The sequence below is a fragment of the Gallinula chloropus genome (assembly GCF_964237585.1).
Source record: "Gallinula chloropus genome assembly, chromosome: 3".
In the NCBI taxonomy this organism is placed as follows: domain Eukaryota; kingdom Metazoa; phylum Chordata; class Aves; order Gruiformes; family Rallidae; genus Gallinula; species Gallinula chloropus.
Genome location: NC_140087.1, coordinates 20,302,446 through 20,325,912, shown reverse-complemented (window position 1 = coordinate 20,325,912; position 23,467 = coordinate 20,302,446). Strand labels below are relative to the sequence as shown.

General features: G+C 39.6%; 1 protein-coding gene across 1 annotated transcript in view; it reads right to left on the bottom strand.

Annotated features, from left to right (window-relative positions):
- Nucleotides 1-23,467, bottom strand: part of MDN1 (midasin AAA ATPase 1) — a gene marked incomplete at its 5' end in the record, with an annotated part of 96,647 nt that overhangs the window by 52,733 nt on the left and 20,447 nt on the right. Inside the window, 25 exons of the mRNA XM_084261582.1 lie at nt 492-680; nt 1,788-1,895; nt 1,984-2,181; nt 3,277-3,399; nt 3,912-4,120; nt 5,485-5,682; nt 6,409-6,642; nt 7,216-7,345; nt 8,435-8,579; nt 10,349-10,479; nt 10,572-10,710; nt 11,397-11,535; nt 11,612-11,746; nt 11,870-12,011; nt 12,744-12,890; nt 13,958-14,166; nt 14,508-14,686; nt 15,153-15,304; nt 16,126-16,236; nt 16,400-16,547; nt 17,211-17,324; nt 18,848-18,944; nt 20,244-20,388; nt 21,356-21,459; nt 22,911-23,122. Coding sequence (XP_084117708.1) covers nt 492-680; nt 1,788-1,895; nt 1,984-2,181; nt 3,277-3,399; nt 3,912-4,120; nt 5,485-5,682; nt 6,409-6,642; nt 7,216-7,345; nt 8,435-8,579; nt 10,349-10,479; nt 10,572-10,710; nt 11,397-11,535; nt 11,612-11,746; nt 11,870-12,011; nt 12,744-12,890; nt 13,958-14,166; nt 14,508-14,686; nt 15,153-15,304; nt 16,126-16,236; nt 16,400-16,547; nt 17,211-17,324; nt 18,848-18,944; nt 20,244-20,388; nt 21,356-21,459; nt 22,911-23,122 — 3,838 coding nt within the window. The remainder of the gene's footprint in view (nt 1-491; nt 681-1,787; nt 1,896-1,983; nt 2,182-3,276; nt 3,400-3,911; nt 4,121-5,484; nt 5,683-6,408; nt 6,643-7,215; nt 7,346-8,434; nt 8,580-10,348; nt 10,480-10,571; nt 10,711-11,396; nt 11,536-11,611; nt 11,747-11,869; nt 12,012-12,743; nt 12,891-13,957; nt 14,167-14,507; nt 14,687-15,152; nt 15,305-16,125; nt 16,237-16,399; nt 16,548-17,210; nt 17,325-18,847; nt 18,945-20,243; nt 20,389-21,355; nt 21,460-22,910; nt 23,123-23,467) is intronic.

Genomic DNA, 23,467 nt, shown 5'->3' with positions numbered 1-23,467 from the left:
GTGAGTTTAAAAGAATGAGGGAAGCAATTTGATAGGCAGAAGGAAGTAACAGATTAACAGACAGAAGTCAATAAAAGAAATCCAAGACAGAATAATTTTAAAAAATGCTGGCAGGGAAGGGAAGAGTTACAGGACAGCACTGACACAAATGCTTTATAATCATTACTTTTAAGAATCCCATGCCATGCCTCTGAGAACTTTACTATTTCATACAGAATCAAAAGAATATGTTGTGTTTTGCTTTAAGTCCTTTGTTACTCTACTTGCCTTCATTTGCACCAGGCTTCTGCTTTTACCTGCTAGTATAATTAAATTGGTATTTTAAATGACATGAGCAGGTACATACATTAAACCTCAAAACTCCAAAGAAATCTATTTTTCTTTAATAAGAGGTAATATCTATGAATGAATTGTAAGCTATCTTTGAATTTACACTTGGATTTCTAAAAATGCTTCCTGGCAGTCTGAAAAGCTGAAAACACACAGCTCACCTTTTCTTTGTCTTCCTTGGTTCTCATTCTTTCTCCATATACTAAAAATACGTGCTGGCCTGGATCATAACAGCCTGGTGACTGGTCAACAAGCATAAGTTGGCACCAGCGGAAAAGATCACGTAAGTTGAACTCCCAGGGTCCTCCTTTTTGCCCCCACTGTTTTTCAATCATTACTTCTTCATCAATCTGGAAAAAGTAGCAATTAAAAATAAAACAATCTTATTCCACCCACATGCTGGTCTTCAAATATTTTTTTAAAAATTGACCTAAACTACTGCCTTTGGCACTGCTTAGGAGACTGAGGACAACAGAAAGTGCAAGCTGTATTCACTTTTCTTAAGATAACAGGAACTGAAGGTAGATTTAGTTTGTCTTTCACCTACCAATTCTCAAAAACTCTTATCCTTTTTTACTCTTGCACTCTATAAGTAAGTATTCAGTAAGATACTGCCACAACAGATTTAACTAAGGCCACAGAATACTACTTTCTCTTACCATGACTACACTGTTTTGTTTCCTGACATGAAGATTCAACACAACTTCAGAAGCATGACCACAAATAAAATTTTTACGGTTAATTTTATATCCTGTACTTTGTGCAAAACCAGTAGCATCTAAGCCATAAAATAACTAGTAAGCTGATGCCTTGGCAACTTGCTGAAAACCTTTTATACTAGTAAAATTTTATATCTGAGCATCTCCAAATCTTTTGTCATACACGAATCCTATCAAGAAAGATTTTTTCCTTTTATTGGTGACTCAGTGTTCCAGAAGAATGACACATCCTTACAAGCTTCTGCTTCTGAAAGGTCAGATGCTGCTTTCACTAGCAACATCCCATAATAAAAGAGCAGATTAAAAATTCAGAACAAAACCAGAAATATACATTTCAGTTCTTAAGAGAAGAGCTCATTTTGTCTGTGCTTCAGGCACAATCCATATGTCTAGAAAACCATTATTTTCTCAACTCAATTCAGTGTTACCAAGCTTTGCTTCCACTTTTTACAGAACAAAGCCATTTTTCGTGTGTGTATATAAATATATATCTATACATATATAAAATCTTCTGTAAAAATAATGTCTCTTCAGTTATCAACCAAGTATCTTATTGTAGTGGGACAAAAATTCAGGTGTGTTTTAGTGGTGGTGGATACTCTCTTCTGCATATACTTCCATTCCTCTTTTGTACCCATGCACTTCTCCATAAAGATTCTTGGAAATATAAAATCAGAATTAATTTAAGTCTTACTGCATTCTGCCTAATTCTACAAGAGAAATTAAAACATGCTTTACCTTGTTATTGAAAGCAACCATTTTAGCAATAATACTTTTATCAATAGCAGGAAACAGTGTATTTCCAATAAACTCCATATCATCTGCTGATAGTGGGTCAACATACACCTGTAGAGTCAAGAGCATCAATATAGTCAAAAAACCCTACAAGACAGACAGGATCATGACATAGTTTAAACCATACAAAGAAGCTTGCCTGTGTAAATCTATTAAGGAAGGACTTGGGCAGACCCTTTCTTCCACCTCCTTGTCTGTACGGATTCTGGCATCCAAAAATCTTAGTCTTCTTGTGCTGTACATGAAAGTTCATTCCCAATTCTGGAACATATATCTCTGCTCTGTGGTCAAAGCATGCATTTAGCCCCTCTAGTACAGACTGAGAAGCCAGATTCAACTGAGGAAAGAAATAGCGATACAATATTAATATGCCACAAAACACTTTTGCATAATGTCTAGTTCAACAGTCTGGGATACACAGAAAAATTCAACTTCTTTGCTGTTCTAGCAGCGTCCTATCTTATTACACTCACCTACACCGTTCTTATGCTGAAGCAACAAAACTGTAACTAACACTTTTCCTTATGTGCACTTGTTATTCACACCCTGGTTTCACCATGATAACAAAACAGCTCTCCGCTGTAAGATCTGCAAGTTCAAGATGTTTCTTCTGAATTTAAGCTCCTACATTTTTTTTAAATTAAGGCAGCCTGGGTTATTTAAATACAATGTTGTTTAAAGTATCATTCTTCACAATAGGGAAAGGTATACAAACAGCTAAATAATTTAAGATTGGATAGCTTCTACTGGCAAAATACTTTTTCATCTCAAGTAAATCGATGTGCACCACAGTGTACTGGTCCCAGCAAAACACCTTCTATTTCAGTGAAACTATATCCATGTAAGAACATTAATCAAATCTACCCTGGTTTTCTGCATTAAGTTAGACAAGAGGACAAGGATTGAACCCCAGTCTAAAAGAGGTCTACTCAAAGCCAGTCTCCCACACTCCGTCTAGGGAGGGCCAAGGGGCAAAGGGACTTAATAGAAGATTAATTTTCTCTTAAGTAGAGTAACAACTTCCTATGTGGTACTAGATGCATGTAACTAGAAGTAAGCAGAATTCATTTCAGTCACAACCCTCGAAGGTATTTATCCTACATGCTGAATCATCTTCGCCCTTCCAACACATTCTCTTGTATTTCCTAGCATCATCATGGTTGGAAAAGACCTTCAAGATCATAAAGTCCAACTGTAAGTGCTACATGACTGTAACTTCTAAACCACCTCCTGAAGTGCCACATCTACCCAGTTTTTGAACAGCTTCCAGGGACGGTGATTCCACCACCTCCCTGGGCAGCCAGTTCCAATACTTCACCACTCTTTCAGTAAAGAAGTTACTCCTAATATCCAATCGGAATCTCTACGCAACTTGAGGCTATTCCCTCTTGTCCTGTCACTAGCTTTATTTGTGCCCCAAACTTGAATTTACCTCATCTAAGACAATCCAGTGTCCAGCCTTTAATGCTGCCAGTAGTGGTCCATCACGCCAGGCAAATTCTCCTCCTTTCCCACCTTCAACAGGCAAGTCTGTCCCAAATAAGTCTGTCACATCCTTTGGGAATGAAGAATGGTGAGGGGGTGAGGGGGAGAAATGACAAAACTCCACAGAACAGGCTTCATAAACAGCCTTCATTAACCTCACATTTTCTCCCTCCCCATTTAATACCTATATTTTAGCTCTATTTAAAAACATTCAGAATTTGCAAGAAGCTAAAAACTTTTCCATGATAGGACTACGATGGTCAGCTACTATATTTAACAATAGAAAAGCTAAAAAGCCTTAGAGCTGTTTTCAAGTAATTTTGCAGAAGCCAAGAAAAACACAGTACACAGAGATACACATCTTCTCTTGAAAAGAACAGAAAAAAACTGGGAATTGTCATTTGCTCACAGAAGCTCCCTGCTCCTTCTGGTTCCCACTTCCCAATTTTTACATTGGAACAAATAAGGAAAAATCAGTACTGAGTGCAAAATGTTAAAGTTAAAAAAACCCCTCACTTTCTAAGCTAAATAATACTCCCCCCACCACAAACACCAAGTTACAAAGATAGCATTTTATTCTACCGTTTGTTCAGACAGGTTGATTCGAACAAGACAGTTTCCCGAAGCTTTTGCCAAGGCAGAAACTAAACTGGTCTTGCCCACTCCTGGTGACCCCTCCAACAAAATAGGTTTGTTAAGCTGTAGCGCTCTTAACAGTCTTTGTGCATTCATTGCTGTAGTCCCAGCATTCAGGGCATAATCTGTACTGCTGTTCCTCTGAAGGACAGGGCCTAAAACAAAGGAGAGGTAAACCAAAACACAAATAAACCAGAATGCTCATGCTGGAGCTGCTGACAAAGTGCTTCTGAATGAGATCATTCTGTTTGTTAATTGCTGACCTCATTACAGCAAGCAATAGAGGTCAAGCTTGTATCCCATTCTCAGAGATCAGGAGCACATACTTTCTATTCGACCCACAGCTGGGCCTCAGCCCATCCCCATATACTGATGCTGAATTTTGCAAAAGCATCTGAATACACAACATATTTTGCCATGAAGTTTCAACACTTCCTGGTTCATGATTGAAACAAGAGATACATCACTGAAAAATCGTCTGTCCTTGTGCTTCAAACAAGTGGATCTAGAACTCAAAAGTACCTTTAGAAAATTTGGCACTGAAGGATACAGTTCAGTCATGTAACAGAACAACATATTAATCTGTTCTATATGCTACCAGTTCTGTGAAGGAGGAGTACTTTCAAGTGCACTGCGAGGCACATTTTATTTGCTGTTATTATCACATACAGCAAGAAGGCAGTAACAGAACTTGTCTGCCAAATTCCAACCAGTATAGCTCACTGGGAACATCACTCCCCAAATCCTGTAAAACAGTACTGCTCAGCTATGCAAGATATTAATCACCAATTTAGGTAACACACCTTGACCCCTGCTTGGTATGAAGGAGTTCCTTCCCTTCATGATTGAATTATCAGAGGGAAACAAAGTCATTTACAAAAAAGCATTACATTGTACAATTTTAATGCATGACTAACATAATCCAGGATTATCAGAACTTTCAAAGGTAACGATTAAGATAGCATTAGGAACACATAGTCCCATGTACTGAAAACCAATCAGCTGAACTAACAAGCTCAGTCAGCATTTTTTAGTCCCATCACAGTATTTTAAGGGTAGAAACCAGTATTTGGACAGTTCAATTTGCATTAAGGAACTGCAAGGTAGGGACTAAATACCCATCCACAGGCAGCATTAGTCTGCATGTTGTACCCAGGAGCCCTGATCTCTGACTTACACGGGCCAGCATGAGCTGTAGCTTTAATTAGTGGAAGTTAGCAGACAGCCTGACCAAAGTGGAAGAAAATCACAATTAAAGAATCCTCAGCACTTCAAAAAAGGTTACTAAAAATAGGCCATTAACCAGTAATTATAAGAAAACACACGTTCTTTGACTTTTTAACAAAGGCGACTGAGTTGCAAGTAACACACTTGGAGGCAGAAAAGGCATTTTTCTAAGGCTTAAGAACAAACTATAAATTGTTCTTTAATGGTTCAGGTATCCTACTAAGATTTAGTGAACTACCGGGAATAAAACCCACAGAATAAATGTCCGCCCACTCCCACACAAGACACTTGCCTCTTGGAATAAAAAAGGGGTGTATTCCCATAAAGTTGTCCATCCACAAAAATTCTCTCTCCTTTGTTCTGTCATAAATCTTTAGTTCATTCTTCTGGTAATCAGTCAGCTCAAGGAATTGACTCATCTTCTCACATAAGAATGTCAGGCATTTTTCACGAGCTAATAGAGCCGTATCAGCTGAGCAGGATGTTGTACCTGTAAACAGAAAAGTTAAGTGGGCTTCACAAGCATAACTTGGCACCTTTGTCTTATGTGTAAGAAACTCAATTCCTTCACACATGCTGTTTTTATGTGGTATTCTGTTTCAGGTTTATATTTCATGTTAGTGCTTTTGCTTGCCAGTGCTTCCCATGCTATTTGTTCTGGACAAATTGTTTTGCGAGCAACAAAATTAATGACTTCTTATTTCCAAAGCCCTTTCTTCTACCATCACTGTCATCCTTGCATCTTACCATAAACCAGGCCTTCTTTCCCTGCATTTCTTGTGGCTTTTTACTTTTCCCCCATTCCCACATCTATTTAGCAACTGGACCAGTGGTCAAACATGCAAAGATAAATTCTGAGCTATGCACAAATCCAGCTAGCATGCACAGATGCTGACAAGTGGAGTGGAAGAGAGAAAATTACACATGGTCATGTAATTAAGTACTGTATCAGCTCAGAAGGCTCAACAAAAAACCCACAGACTTTCTTAATTTGGGTGCTAGCCTTTATAATACTATCACTACCTTTAATTTATTTAAAGTTTGCTGTATTATTCAAACTCTTGCTACTGAAATATAAAAAGACGTATGATGTATGGTATATTGCTGAAGGGAAGGGAAAACTTCTCCCAGAAGAGCTGCCCCAAATCACTTTGTGTGCACTCACAAAATACACTACCTTCATATTTTCTGTTTGCAATGAGCACTAAAGACTTACCTGACCCTATTCCATCAATATAGACCAAACATGCAGCATGGACAAAAGACATCATTGGAGAAGTGTAAAGAAGGCTATATTCCTTGGCAAAATGAGACTCTGTATCCTGTACCATGACATTCATAAAATTAACCCATGACAAGATATCTCGCACGCTGAGAATACATTGGCGACCAAACTCTTGGTTAGTCAGCCATTCAACGAAGTCCATCATGAGCTCTGCTATGTCTGCCCCTAAAAGAAAAGAAGTAAAAAACCAACAGTTACCAAATAATTTTCTTGCTCACACCTCCTACACTGTTGTATAACAAGCATCACTAAAGTAGGCGCAGTTGCAATGCATGAGCAATGTGGATGGGTACTTGATATCCCAACAGTCAGGACACCTGAAGGGTAAGTCCATGTCTGCGCTGTCACTGCAGAGCCTTTAAAGTTCAAGTAGCAAGACAGAATCAAGTGATCCTGCCTAATCACTGAAAGTGAAGTTGCTGGCAGAAAATAAAGTGCCACTTCTTTCATCACCTCACAATCAAACTAAGATGTCCACTGAAAGGCTGGGGGACAATTAAAGTACCTGGATAGTGAAGGAAATATACCCTTGATCTTACTTCTACCTAGCCATAAAACATAAGCACAATGAGGGAAGAACATAGTCAAAATCTTCCACAACTATCCTTGGAGAGAGATGTATTTACAAGAAAAAGGGACACAGTGCTGTAAACTCTGAAGGAAGTTTAGCAGCTGCCATACTATTTTTTTTTTTTTCCTTAGCAATGTTTGAATACCAGCACACTGAGAAGAATTCACCTTGATGGTTTATTCCACCCAGAGACAGTCCTGGATGAAGATTGTGTTTCACAATCTGTATTAAATCACCACGGCCATTGCTTTGTGGACACCATATCTCTGTAAACCTGTTGCGCAGTGCAGGAGAAAGCTGCAAACAAGCAGAAAGACACAGCAATTCATATTGCAATTAACTGACAGCCTTGTAGCCACAGCACTTGCAAGCAGCAAATCAAGTGACCAAGCTAGACCTTTCCTTCTAATTTTGTTGGGGCTGCTGCACTGTAACAAAATCTTTGAGAAAGTGTGGATTTTAAGACTTCTAGTAGTGGCATCAATGCAGGGAATGGCTGACATATGAGAAAGTTCAAAGAATTTGGGAAGAAACTGAGCTGGTTTGCAAACATCAAAGCTCCATTTCATTCTAGGACATCATCTATCAAACAATGGCTATGTAATCTCCCTTTGAATACAGAAGCAACCTACCACGTGGAAATCTGCCTTCAACTACAAGTCTTTTTTCCAATTCCTCTCTTCCTCTAGCTTGAGTCCAGCAAAAGTCATTAGCCCACACACAGGGAAGAAATAAATCCCATTTAAACACACGTTTTTACAATCAACTGTTCAGTACTCTAGAAACCACTTTAAATGGAGCACCCATTTCTGTACATTATTTGTGAAGGAAAAACAAAGCAAAAAGAAACAAACTAAAAGGTGTAAGTTCTTTTACCTCCTAGCTGTCAACATTGCTTAAAAGTTTTGGTTTTAACCTGTCTAACTTTCTGAAAGCAAAGCTTCAGAAAGATTTTTATTCCTTTCATTTGATGAAAAAGGTCTTTTGGGATGTGATGTTCATGTTCACTGAGAAAGACAGTACAACCTCTGTCACTTTCTGACCAGTACTACGGAGAATAATCCAATATGCAACTTCATGCTATTCCAGATTCGTGTTGCAGCTGGTTTTACTTGCCTCATGAGCCACATTTCCTGCACTTGAAGTATTCTACCAATCAACCTTACCTAGGGTATTTAGAGGCCTGAAGTTTTGTTTGACATTCTGCTAAGTATTGACTTAACATCATCAAGATGAGAGCATACAGAAGTGATGGAAAACAGATACAACCTAATCTTTCTCCGGAGCGATGAGGCAGATGCCTCCTTGGAAGCACTGGATGCGACAAGCGGCACGATGTATTCTCATGTTGCGCCTCCACGCGCACCCAGCTGCTTTGGCACTTACCTCTTTTTTCCCAAAGTCACCTCCTGGATTCATGGTCGCAAGGATACGAAATTTCTTCCCAGCAACTAATAGTTCTACCTCATTCTCTTCATCATCTTGACCACCTTTTTCAGCAAGTACCAATGTCTTTTCAGCTTCAAGAACACTAGAGAGATAAATTGGAGACTTTATGTCACGGTTTGAGTAGCACTATAAAGCCAAATGGAAAGCAGTAACACCAACCAAAGCATATGCTCAGACACATGGAGAATAAGGAGCTGTTCAGTGGCAGGCAACACAGCTTCACTAAGTGTAAATCATGCCTAACAAATCTGGTGGACTTCTATGATGGGGTAACAGAGAGAGAGGACAAAGGAAGGATGACATACATCATCTTCGAGACTTGTGCAAGGCATTCAACACTGTCCAACGTGACACCCTTGCCTTTAGGCTAAAGAGACATGGATTCAACAGATGGACCACTCAGTGGATAAGGAACTGGCTGGATGGTCACATCCAAAGAGTTGCGATCAACAGATCGATGTCCATGTGAAGGTCCATGACAAGTGGTGTTCCTCAGCGGTCAATACTGGGACCAGCACTGTTCAACATCTTTGATGGTGACGTGGACTTTGCCAGCAACACCAAGCTGTGTGGTGAGGTTGACATGCTGGAGGGAAGGGATGCCATCCAGAGGGACCTTCACAGGCTGGATAGATGGGCCCATGTGAACTGCATGAAGTTCAACGAGGCCAAGTGCAAGGTCCTGCATGTGGGTCAGCACAATCCCAAACACAACTGCTGCCTGGGCAGAGAATGGGTTGGGAGCAGCCCTGAGGAGAGGGGCTTGGGGGTGCTGATTGATGACAGGCTCAATATGTGCCAGCACTGTGAGCTAGCAGCTCAGAAGGCCAACTGTGTTCTGGGCTACATCAAGAACAGCATGGCCAGCAGGTTGAGGGAGGGGATTCTGCCCCTCTACTCTGCTCTCATGAGACCCCACCTGGAGTACTGCATCCAGTTCTAGGATCCCCAGTGCAGGAAAGACATAGAGCTGCTGGAGTGAGTCCAGGAGGCCCACAAAGATGATCAAGGGGCTGGAGCACCTCTCCTGTGAAGACAGGCTTAAGGAGTTGGTTTTTTTCAGCCTGGAGAAGGCTCCAGGGAGACCTAATTACAGCCTACCAATATTTAAAAGGGTCACAGAGGAAAGTGGGAGAGGCCCTGTTCATCAGGGAGCGGAGTGACAGGACAAGGGGCAATGGCTTCAAGCTGAAAGAGGGTAGGTTTAGATTAGATATAAGGAAGAAATTCTCTATGGTGAGGGTAGTGAAGCATAGGCACAGGTTGCCCAGTGAGCTGGTGGAAGCCCCATCCCTGGAAGTGCTTAAAGCCAGGTTGGATGAGGTGTTGGGCAACCTGATGTAGTGAAGGGTGCTCCTGTCCATGGCAGGGGGTTTGGAACTAGATGATCTTTGAGGTTCCTTACAACCCAAAGCATTCTATGAAAATCAGTGTAACAATGTATGTCAAACAAACATATATATATATATATGCTTTTTAATTAAAGTACTTTTTATTTTTTCCAAGGAAGACAAGACTTAGGCAAGACAAGGCAGTTTCACCTTTTCTTACTTTACTGTCTTTCCCCCAGTTGTAATTAAAATTTGGAATAGCAAAAACTGTTCAAGTATTACTGTGATTAAAGCTAGCACCTCTATCAAATCATAATTAGAAAAAAAAAAGCAAACTGGCACAGAATATGAACAAGACTAAAGTTATCTGCTCCTTTCAGCACAAAGTATATAATTAACAGAGCTGCTCATCCAGGCAAGGAAACAAACATGGCTAGAAGCAGCTAGATTTACTCCACCCATCTGTGTATGATGAACAGACACACTGAGGATAGTTAACACTAACACATTTAAGATGTACCTGTTAAGTCGCTCTAGTACAGAATCATCAGCTAAAGAAATCTCATCAAGCAGGAAAAAGCCCTCTTCTTTCATTGCTAAAACAAGAGGTCCATCACACCACTCAAAGAGTCTAGAACCATCAGAATCCTCCTAAGAAACAGAAAAGGAAATGAAAAGTCATTAATGACTGCTACTTTTTAGTTCCATCGTTACACTGATGCATACAATGATGCAAGACAAACCTGGTCTTTGGACCGCTGCCTGACTGGGCGCAACCCTCCCAGGAAGTCTGAAGTCTCCATATGCAAGTGGCAATTCACTGAATAGAGCTTCTGATTTGTTAATGCTGCAAAGATCTGGCAAATGGTGGTTTTACCACACCTGCAAAGTAATTTAATTGAAAGGGAAGAATAAAATAATTTTTTAAAGTCATCTCACTTTGGACAGGATTCATTTGCACTGAAGAGCTGAGGAGCAAAGGCCCAGCATGCAAATTTATTTCCACTGCTTTCCTTTAAAGAAATGCATTGAAAGTGAAGCCTTTTTTGGCACAACTGTTGCTGACTTGCATAAGATGCCTTTAATCACATTAAAATCAGTATCTGCAATTGATGGATTTCTGCAGGTTCAAAGTGAAATTTACCTCAGCCAGTGCCTACAGGTATTCATTTAACCCAATATTTCACTAAACTGGAGATGCTACACCAAGGCAAAGCTCAAGCGAATAAACTGCTGAGTACCCAAAGTTCTCATTTATCACCCAAATGATTTTGCTTTTCCCTTTTCTTGTATTCCTTTTCCCTTCTCCCCCACAAAGATTTACTCTCCAAATTTATACCCAGCACAGAAGCAGACAGCATTTTCTTCCACAACCTCCTTCACAGCATACAAAGCAGGGACTGAGGGAAGAAGTAGTAGCAAGACTACTTCAGGTTCTTAAAACATGTAAAGCAAACACTTTTTCAAACAGAAAAACATCACATTTCCACAAAAGCAGCCTCATTACATGTGAGGCTCAGTGGCTGGTGCAGCACTACAAAGAACTGCATCATAAACAGCAAGCTTACCCAGTGTCTCCCACCAGCAACACCGGTTCACCAAACTCTAGGGCTCGTCCAACCAAAATAGCAAGTCTCCTCATCCCTTGAGTCCAGACAATATGGTTAAAATCTCTGTCCATCACTGACACCCGTGTGGAGGATTTAGCTGCACAACACAAAACAATCCATCAGCTTCAGTCAAACCTAGAGAACTACCAGTACAGTCCTTCTAGGAAACTCACCCAGTAGTTTTTTTACACTTTCCCCCGAGAAGAGACGGTCAGGATATATTTCTTTCTTAAAGTGTTTTTCCAGGACATTCTGAATAACATCCACCTCCTCCTGTTTCCTGACCCTACCTGCCAGAAGCATAAACCCTATAAAACAGAGGAAGAAAGCAATTACTACATGGCTAATCAGCAAGAGAAATTTCTACCTAACAACTAGGGTTACAAAACGATTCTACACACACTTCAAAAACCTGAAGTAGCAGGGCTCACCATCGTTTGCTAAGTGCTGAAGCCAGTCGTACTCCTTCTCCAGCTGTTCTGCCAGTCGGTACCGTTCAGCCCAACGAAACAGATCCCTCAGGGTAATGAACCCATGCTTCCCAGCAAACACTGTGGAACCTCTGCGGTAAGACTGTTGTGAGAACAAAATGTGAGCCACATTTTCATGAATCCTTAAAGCAAAGCTAATCAGAGCTCTCTGATGTGACAGGTCTTCAAACAGTGGAAAAAGAAGAGTTAGTACAGTCATGATGCCCAAACTCAAATTACCTTTAAGCAGGTGTTTGATAGGTACCAAGAATATTGATAATATAAAGATCATATAAATGATAACAAATAAAAATTCTACAAAAGGAAACAGGTACTTGGAACAAAGCAATCCAAGTAAAAGATTTGGTTCTACACCAAAATATATGTTAGGAATTGAAGGGTGCTCTGGTTTGTGCTGCTGCAATTCCTTTTAAATACAGAGATAGTTTTAGCTACTGTGTTAAATGCCTTTTAAACACTGGAGTGTCAGACCCCGTTTAAAATTATTGCTTAAAAATACCAACAAATTTAGGACAACTCAAAGCCAGCTACAAATCCAATACTGTACTCTGAAACCAGAGCAAGGGATTGTTCTACACATCAAATCTGAAGGCCTCTGGTTATTAATTTTGTTTTCTACTAGCTTTCTCTCAAATCTGACATCACCTTCCCTGTATCTTAACCACTAAGTACTCTGCTGGGTTCTCTTCCATCAGTTACAGTTTAGGTTTTTAACTATCTACCAGTTAGCAACACCTCCCCCACAAAGAGGAATTTCTATTACTTTGTACTGAAATATGTCTGCATGTCTTCCACAAAGAGAAGACTCTCATACTTGCAGATCCAACATGACTTTGACAAGCTTGCTGCAGTAAGAAGGTGGCAAACTGCATCTCTTGTGCAGGATGGTTTCCAGTTCAACACTTGGTAGTTCATCAAAATGCAGTTCCACAAACCGATTTCTGAAGGCTCTGGACAAAACCTGAAATATGAGAACATACTATTGCTTGGATTTTTCCTTCAACATTCCTGAGGTTATTTATCTTCCTCTACACATCCAAAGGAAATAGGAATAGTGTCATAGCATACAAATCAGTATATACACATAAACAGTGAAATAAAGCACAAGAGGCAGACAGCCTGGATGAGGACAACAGCTTTAAAACGTGTTGTGTTTTAACTATAGTTCACAGCTGAGCACCACACAGCCACTCACTCACTCCCTCTACAATGGGATCAGGGAGAGAATGGGAAGGGTAAAAGTGAGAAAATTCACTGGTTGAGATAAAGACAGGATCATAGGTAAAACAAGAGCTGCACACACAAAAAAGCAAAAATCAGGAATTCATCCACTGCTTCTCATCAGCAAGAAGGTGTTCAGCCACTTCCAGGAAAGGAGGGTTTCATCATGCACAAAGGTTATTTGGGAAAACAAACAAAATACCAAAGATTCCCCCCTTCCTCTTTCTTCCCCTTCCATCCCATTTTTATTACTGAGCAAGACATCCTACAGTATGGAATATCCCTTTGGTCAGTTGGGGTCAGCTGTTCCAGCCATGTCCCCTCCCAACTCCTCAAAGGTGGGGTGAGGAGCAGAAAATGCCTTGGCTCTGTATAAGCACTGCCCAGCAGTAACTGCACCATCCCTGTGTTACCAGCACTGTTTCCAGCACAAATCCAAAACACAGGCCCACACTCGTCACTATACATCCCAGCCGAAAACAGCACAAAATGGCCTAAGTCACACCTTCGGTGCTCTTGAGCAAGAAATGCTGAGATAAATATAATATACACGAACTCCGGTTCAGTAAAGCACTTGCATCTCAACTACTCAGCATGAATTAGAGATTTGGCATATGCAAAACAAGCAGCTAACCTAAACTGAGTCCAGCTGTACTGAAGGGGAGTCTACAGCCACCTCATCTCTACCACTTGAGAATTTCGTGTCAATTCTGTGGTACCCATCAGAGAGTTTTCACATCACACTCCTATGTGCGAGGCAGATTTGTTCCCTAGGCGTAGCTACTCAAAGGGAGTGATGATACAGACCTTTCTGCCACCATAGAGCCCTGGAGGATTCTGTGTGGCAAACAGCATGAAGCGAGGGTGAGCTTTGACAACTTCCTGGGTCTCGGTAATGAACAGCTCCCTGTTATCATCCAACAAACGGTTCAGAGCCTCCAGAACATCAGTAGGAGCCAAATTGAGTTCATCCAGAACGATCCAGTAACCTTTTCTCATTGCATCTATAAGAATGCCTTGGGAGGAACAGAAAAAGTTCTAGTTAAAAATCCAACAGAAGCATCTATTCAGCTACTTCTGACAACCAGTTTTCACTCAGGATAAATGATAGTCCAGAGACAGAAGCAATAGTATTAAGTTGTTGAAATCTTTTCTTTAGGTCCAAAAGGAAAAGTATGATAAAACAAATACAAACTCTTAAGAATTTGCCAAAACTCTCATAAGTGATTGTCATTAATATGCAACTATTATCTTTGTGACAGGTCTGGTTTATTATAGTAGAGAGATGACAAGCAGACAAGAAAAAAAGCAGCGAAGCGAGTCAGAAACTTAGAGTAAATAGAACATGCCCACTCACCTTCCTTAAATACCAACTTGCCAGAAGCATCTGATGTGTAACAGCCAATATATTCCTGGATGTCTGTATGCTCATGATTGTTAATCCTTACACAATGATTCCCAGTAGCAGCAGCCAACCAGCGAATTAAACTGGTTTTACCAACAGAGGTCTCTCCTTGAATCAGTACTGGATGAGTCCTAACAGTGATAACCAAAAACCTGGTTTAGAAGCACCTTCTCTTGTACAAGGTATCAACATTCTTTGGAACTTTCAGAGATCTGTATTACCAAACTACACTACCAAACAATCAATACTTAACTCACTTGGAGCATCCATGATTATACACTAACAGAGGAACAAAAGTAACTTTACCCCAAGTACTAACTGCTGCCCACAAGGCTTTACATGGCAATGTGAAATAAGCATGGTATTCTAACTGCAAATCATCAGTTAAATAAAACTAGGCGTGGTAGTAAGATGTTTCAAGGAGAAAAGAAATGCATGCATACATTCAAGTCACTGTATAACAAAAAAATAACTGTGAAGTAGAAGGAGAGCAGACATTACTAATGCCAAACAATAAAGATTGTTTGACAGGTACCACTTGAGGCCCAAATAACCATCTTTAACTCAGGCTTTTAATGAAAAAGTGGAAACACTTACCCTGCAGACACAACTCTGGCAATGTCTTTCAGATTAAGCTTAACTGAAGGGGTTAGCACATAAGTCTCATCTACAGTAGGTTCTTTGTCCCCAGCTGAAATCCAGTACCCTTCTATAAGTATAAAGCTTCCTCCTTGGGGTTTTGGTATTTGCTAAGGAGACATGACAGAAATAACAGATTTTATAAATGAGTTTCAATTTGCTAATGAAAACCACTACTGCAGTTACCTCTGTAATGTATCCTGTAAGAAGTCATTTTAAATTAATCCCTGAGCACTTCTGCAGTAAGCACTGTCCCCTTGTCACTGAATGCAATTTACAGGAAAAGCCTGACCAGATCTTTTCAGGGTCACAAAGTAGGAATTTTTGCCAGTGCTATGAAGCTAAAAATGTCTCACAAGTCCTAGCACTGAATTTTTAAGTATACTTCCAAGCAGGAAACTGGCTTTTATCTTTTTATATTACTTCACATTTTCTAATATGCAGGGGTTTATTCTGAAACAAAACCCTCTCTTACAACTAGCTTCCCCATCCCACCTGCACAGTCCCCCATGCAAACTCATGCTGAGCACTACTGAGATTCTTCCTTTCCTATCCGAAACAAAGCACAGATGTTTGCTTTGTATCCATGTGTTCTGCATTCAGAGCCTAAAAATAACAGGCCCATGAAAGCTCCTCAAAAAAAAGTAATGCTTTCACAGATTCTTTATTGGAGTCACTGTATGAAGCTGCCCACACTCCACAAGGCTGTAATTATTCAGACTTCCATATTTTTTCAAACAAACAAACTAGCTAACATATGGGCATTTCAAACAGAAGTAAAAAGTTATAAAGAAAGTGGAGTTTTTTCTAGTGCTTTCACATGAAAAACAAGGCTGTGAGAAGAAAGCGTAGAGGAAAGAGGCAGAGAAGACAAGGCAAAATGAATTCTCTTCTGAATACTAAACAGCTCTATACAGACTTAGTTACCTACCTGCTTGAGAAGGCTTTTGATGTTGCCAGAGACTATATGCTGACAAATTAGCTTCTGAACTACTGGGTGAGAGCCTCTGTCAAGCTGCGTCAGGAAACTCAAAGAGAAGCCCTAAGAAAAATAATTATTTTCAGTGTTAAAATGAAAAAAAACCCTACAGAGATGGAAGCATCATTTCCATCTGACATTGCACGTAGAAGAGAGGATTAGCCTTTACTTAAAACAGGCTTTGTAGTGAGCACACACTGAAACAAGCCCCAGCATCGGTAATCACCTCATACAGCGATCGTGCTATGCTGCTACACGGATTGGAGGCTGCAAATCTCAGTGCCCTGCAAAGCGTACGGAGGCTGTAGTGAGGTCTGTGGCCGGTTCCATCCACCAGCTTTGTTTCAGCTTCCTTTCTCACAGATAAATAAAAGCTGTAAAAAACAAAGGGAGAAATAAGTTTCCATTTACACCGTACTGTTACTGATCAGACCACTGCTCTAAAGCATTAAACCCAAAGTACGAACAGTTAAAAGCTTATCTCCAACTGTCACTTCTTCTAAAAGCTCCAGGTTAGGAAAGCCATGCCAAACTTTGCCATCTGTGTAGTCAGTGAAGCAAAGCAACAGACTATTTCAGAACCCTGTTTTTGAGAGAGCTCCATATACCAGGAACGACTGTAAACTCACAGTATTCTAAACATGCAACAGTCCTTCAGGCTAACGCAGTGATAGTACACCTTAAACTAAGGCCAAGGTAACTTGATAAACACACAAGGCTTTGATTGGTATGAGCTACAGGAACAAGCCATTTCAGTCTCTCAGATGGGAGAGAGGACTGCAACAGCAATGCTTTTTAACTGGTACCACCAAGAAAGCAATTCTGAACACAAAAAAAGAAGTGTTCTCCTCATAGTACAGAAACTTTCAGAATGAAGACTGTGGATGCCTATTCTCTTCCATTTCCTAAGGCTATGCAAACTGTTGTGCAGAGAAAATTATGGGGTTTCCCAAAAAAGCCTAACCACAGACTGCAGTTGCATAGTTTCTTTTTGTGACTTCTACATCAAGGTTTTAAAGAGATTACAACCAACTTACTTTACAATTCCTTGTACTGTGTTTTTGTTCACATTTAAACCTCTCAGATAATCCATGATAAGAATTTGCAAGTCTCCTTCATTTCTCAATTCTTCTACATAAAGTTCAGTAAACCTGTAAGAATCAAATCAATCCATAAACTTAGACATGTGACTGTATGTTTAAAAAATAAACTTGTTAGATACCAGATGAATCATATATAACATGAAAAATTTTGTAAGCAACAGAATACCAACTTGTCAAGCTACCTATAGATAGGCTCAGAGTAATTAAAAAAAATCAATTACTAATATTTTCAAGTAATTAGTCTGAATTATTTTGACTTAGTAAATCGAAAATGAGCTATGGGACTGTATATTTTAAAATAAAAATAGACAATTTTCAATAGATAACCAAACATTATGGCTTGAACACTGGAGTGCTGACAGAGGAGCTGCCCTTAAGAAGAGGATACTTAGGAAATATCACTCATTCTAATTTTGTTATCACTAGCATACCCATGTTGCTTTCTACTTTTACAGACATTCAGCTCAGCAACGATAAAAATGAAAAAAATTGACAATAAAGCAAAAGGAAAAAATTGCAAAACACATCCTCAGTGAAGTTCTGAGTATTTTTAAGTATGCCAGTGCTTCCCATTTGGTACACTACACTGGCAGCTCCAGTTAACGAACATATTTTCCAACTGTTCGTTAGTTCAGTATCTCTGCATCAGGTGTTGAATATGAGCCTGCAGCTCCTCCATACCAGGCATTACAACTGCAAACAGCAGCTCTGGACACACCACAGCAAACCCAAAACAACTGAGCAATACCATTAACTTTAAAGGGGGTGGATATTTTTGACAGATACCAACATAAATGCATTTAAACTCAACAACCCATGCTGAAGCTGAAGTCTCTGTACTCCACTCAGTTTCTTTCCTCCTGACCAGTTATATCTCATCAGCGCATCTCTACAGTCCTGCACAGTGTTTATGGATCAGGTAATGGACTAGCTGCGTGACTTTTGGCAGTCAGGAGGGAAACTGCATCAAATAGAAGCAGAGGACCTTTGCATGCAGGAACAGGTAGTACAGAAGAAAAAATTTGCTACAAATCCAATTTCCTGGCCACAGCTTAAATATTTGAAGATCACACATCAAGTACTTTCAAGATCAGAGATCTGCTCCATCATGCAAACCGTCTCCCTGCTGAGTGAACACAGCTAGAGACCCAGCTTTTTGCAAGGATCATCATCACTTCCAAGCTATCAGTAGGAAGGCTGCTAAGCAGGCACAAAGCACTCATCTTTATTATGCCCATCATGAACAAACTGCTGCAGTAGCATTCCCAGATACTGACAGCTTAATTGCAAAGAAGGATGGTTCTCCTGCACATCAGTGACAACACTACACTACTTTTGGACCATTTGCTCATCCTCAGCAACCTTGCAGAAGTATCTTCCTGTTTTATGAAAACCCTTCATGGTGATGAGGTAAGTGCCTCTCACAATGTTCATCTGAGTTCAGACTTACATCATCAGGTTTCAAATTATGCATATTTCACTGGGTCAACCTGTGAAGCTAGCTAAACTCTGAAGACACAGTGATGAAGCATTTTTTTCCACATTTTTTCCACAGAATCATTATTTCTTACCTGTTTCTTATTCCTGGAGGAAGATTTCTCTTTCCAACATCTGTAGCTGGATTCATGCATGCAAAGAGGCGAAAATCAGGGTGACGGACAAGAGGCTCTAAAGGAAAACAGAAATAAGAGGCATAAGGTTAATGCTAAGCATAGGATATTGATTATGCTAAATGAGATATATTTCATCTAAGCTAGTTTTCTCTTACTGCACTACCACCTTTTCTTAAAATGTCAGGGTGAAAAGTTTCCAAAGAATAACCCCACGTAATTTTATCAGAAGTATCACTCCATCTTTGTGAAAACCCTGAGGTTTATTTGTGCATAGCAGGATGTTTTAACAACACAAAATGTTTCAAAAATTATATAAACCCTAAACTTCTAAGTCCTTCTGTCTCTTTCGATACAATGGCCAGTGCTTCTCTTGGTCAGGAAGAAAACCCTAGGAGCCTAGGAAGCTCATATAATGTTTGTCTCTATCTGTAGCTCTGGTGAACAATATTCAGCAATTGCATTTTTTTTACATTTACATCTTACTGGATCTGGCTGGGAAGGAGTTCACTTTTGGCTATTGCTGTATTGTGCTGGCGCTCTGCTCTCCCTCTCCCAGAAACCAGGCTGGGAGTAAGCAAAAAGTTGGGAGGGAACACCGTGGGGACAGCTGACCCAACCTGGACAAAGGGGTATCCCCTACCATTTCACATCATGCTCGACAATAAAAGCTGGGGCAGAGGAAGAAGCGGGTGGTGATTTTTGTCTTCCAAGGTGGCTGTTGCTTAGAGACAGGCTGGACTTTGGTCTGCCTGTGGGGATTCCTAAGTGACTGCCTTTGCCTCACTTGTTCCCCAGGAGCTGTTTTGCTTTTGCTCTTCCTTTTCTTCCCCCCCCATCCTGCTGAGGGATGGTGGGATGGGAAGAGTGCATTAGCACCTGTATGGGTGCTTAGCTCCTGGCTAGGGTCAGTCCACAAGAACTAAGAAAAAGCAAAGGCCTTGTACATTTATTTCCAGCTAAAGAATATATTCACAGGATCAGTCAAAGAATTACTAAAATAGCAACTGAGCCCATATATGCCCCTTATCTTTATTCATCAAGCTATCACAACTTTATTTTTTTAAAAATAAAGTTACACTGTTGAATAGCCTTTAGAGACAGCAATGCTTACTGAGGGCACTAGAGATACCAACTCCTTGTAGAGTCCAAAGACACAAAAGCTACAACCATTTCTGCCATTCTGAAGTCTCCTGATTTAAAACCTCCTGCTTCTTGTGTAGAAAGAATACATTACTCTCTTATGCACACATTTATTATACTGGCAGATGTTCTCAACTTATTTTGAGCCATACAGGATAGGGAATTCAACTAAATGGATAGCAAGATATATCATAAGCAAGCACAGAAATAGCACCTGTGTCTCCTCTGTCTAGTAACACCAGCGACCCGGATGATCCTTCCAATAAACCACTTAGGCACTCTAAAGTCTCTGCTGCAGCCAAGTTAATCTCATCCAATAAAATCCATTCTCCCTTTTTTACTGCTTGTGCCAGAGTACCCTAAAAATAAAATAAATTTGTTTATTACTTTACCATCAACGATATATCAACTGAAACATCTCTATAATGGAAATACTTGTGTTGCAGCCCATGGGTTGATTAGACAAATGGCAATTCCAGACCTTCCGTAGCAATAGCAGGTTTTTTTCCCCTCCTCCAGTAACAGCAATTATTTTGCAAGTCACAGAGGTCAGACAGTTATCACCTTTATCAGTTACTATTTAGATTATCTCAGATGTAACATAAAGAAGCTCTCCCATTTATGCAATGCTGCCTGTCAGCAATATCCATCACTGTGGTGCATAAGCTCCACTGACACCACTAAGAATAAAGGCAGTTGATCTAGACAAATCCAAAGAAACAAGAAACAGTATGTCCCTCAGGGGACTATACCATTTAATTAATAACTAGACTTAAGACAAAGGTTCTCCAACTAATAGTACAGTAATATAAAGAGAATTGGTGAACATTTTACACTACTGAGAGGTTGACAAGGCACAAAAATGGATAAACGATCATAGTTTTCCCATAACCACACTTAATGTAATTAAGAGTATAGTATAATGGGCTTAAACATTTCAAAAGTCACTTCTAAATGAACAACACAGATTCTTAATATTAAAGCCTTCACAGGAATCCCTAGGCAGGAGTATGTCAAGATTGGTCAAGATGTTTCTTCTAATCTCATACACATGAAAAGATGATGACATACTGCTGATATTAATCATACCAGTCCTAATTCCTTTTATATAGCATTGAATTAATGTGTTATCACAAAATGTTCTCCCACCCCACATCTAACTACCACCTCCTAGAAGTAGCACACTTCGTTCCACAGAGTTATCATAGAACAAGTTACTTCACAGCAAGATTCTTGCCAGGAAGTTATTTATATAATACTGATTGCCAAGTCTTTTAAATGCTTCTCCTTATTCTTCCTAGCATCAAAATGCAAATCTCTAAATACCTCAACAAATGCAAAGAGAACAGCATTTTCGGTCATTTTCATCTGTTGATGAGCATGATTCAGTTTAAGGCCAAATGCCTCCCACTTCTCCTTCAGTGGTGACCCTGTAAGCATAACAAATTTAAGCTCTTAGCATCAGAACAATAGCACAAAAGACGTTTAACAACAGAAGTTAAATCAGGCTGTTTTCAAGCACAGAGATACAAAGAGTGAACTTGGCTGAGCAATGAAAACATTCAAATTCCACAGATGACATCTTAAATTAAAAAAAAAACGAACCCAACACACAAAACACAATAAATGTTGCTGTTCTGTTTTGTTTTAATTTAGCTGAACACTACTGACATATGGGTAAAGATAACTTGCTATTCATTCCAGCATGTCCTAGCTTAGGAACACATACTTATGCTGCACTTGGTTCCAGCATGACTGTTGCCACTCTCCAATTCCCAGAGACACAGACGTCTCTGGAAAAATAAATCCAAATTTACAAACCTTATGACAGAACAGATCAACAATGAACACTTCAGCATCAGGAAACACACTGTTGCTTGTCAGATATGACATTATTTACTATTGCACTTTCAGTTATTTGTTTCAAGTCACAGACTGAGGTATATACAGCATGACAATGACTTAAACTGCTAGCTTTGCCAAGTTACAGATTTCAGATTGTCTTCATTTTAGGATTGTCAATACCTGCAACAAGTGGTCTTTAAAACCTCTTTTTTAATATATATTTGTGGGAATTTATTTTAATATCTGCATATTCAGAAGAACTAGTTAACAGAAAAGGGGAGACAATGCTCATAATTAAGTTTATGCTGAATGAAAGCTACCACTTCACTTATTCAGCAGGTCTAGAACCAGAAACTACTCTATGCAAGGCAAACTATCAATACCTCCTCTATCCCAAACAGGCTGTGAAGTGTAGGACAAGAAAAACTGTTAACTGGAGAAAGAACTACACTCGAAGAGAGTAAAGTACTAGGCAAGTCAGCATCACTGACAGTGAAACCATCACAAGCTCCTGAAGTCACTACTACCCTAATAAAGTTATTACTTTAGGTCTGGTTTTTCTTTTTGTTGTTGCTGTTTTGTTTTATTTTTAAATAAGATATACTTGTGAGCCATAACTGGATTCTGGGACTGAAAGAATGCATACACACATGGATGACTGAATCACAAACAATAAGGACTGTTTACCAGCACAACAAACAAGTGCTGAGTAGAGATCAGGGGTTGAGGGCACCATTATTGGTCCTCAATCTTCATACTGTCAGGCACTACTAACAGCAACCATGAGGTAGAAAAAGGGAAAAAAACAAACCAAAACAACACAAAGCACCCAGACCCAACCACTATTCTAACAGTATTTTGAATGTCTTCTTGTAGACAACGATGGTGTTTTTCAAAACCAGAAGGATGTAATAAAGGGGGATAAAAGAAAAACCCACAAACCCAAATCCAAGGAACAAAAAACATTCACCAAGATTTATCTACTCTCTGCAATGGTTCAGCACGAACTAGGTGTTTGATCAGCCTGAATTCTCACCAGATGCACTTTCTTTTGCTTCCTTAGTAATAGCAGATTTGTGAATGTGCTGCATTAGTTTCAGCAGATCATGCCAACGTTTCTGCCTGTAGCAGGTCTGAATGTGTCCTAAGAAAGTTTGATTTTTCTTCCTAGAGAATGTCTGTGAGAAGAGTTCTTCAAAAGACTCTCGCAGAGGTAGCCAGATCAGCTTGTTATCCACAGGCTTGTAACTGAATAAGCAAAAAGAATAATTACTTGTTTGTGACATAGGAACTAGCATCTGTGAAGTAAAAAGAAAACAGTTATTGAAACAACAATATTGTTCATGAAGGAACCCTGATTTCCTAAGTTTTTACTTATCTAATCAAGTAAAATTGGAAATTTTAAATACATCTGAAGAGGTGATTTTATAAAGACAGGGCCTGATAAGTAAAATACTCTTACTACCAACCAGTATATCCAGTGATATATATTGAACAGTTTAACCATTTTTAAAGAGACATTGGGTTCTGCTTTTAACTGACTTCATCACACAGAATTCAGTGAAACTGCCTCTGTTCTTCAGCAAGGGCAAG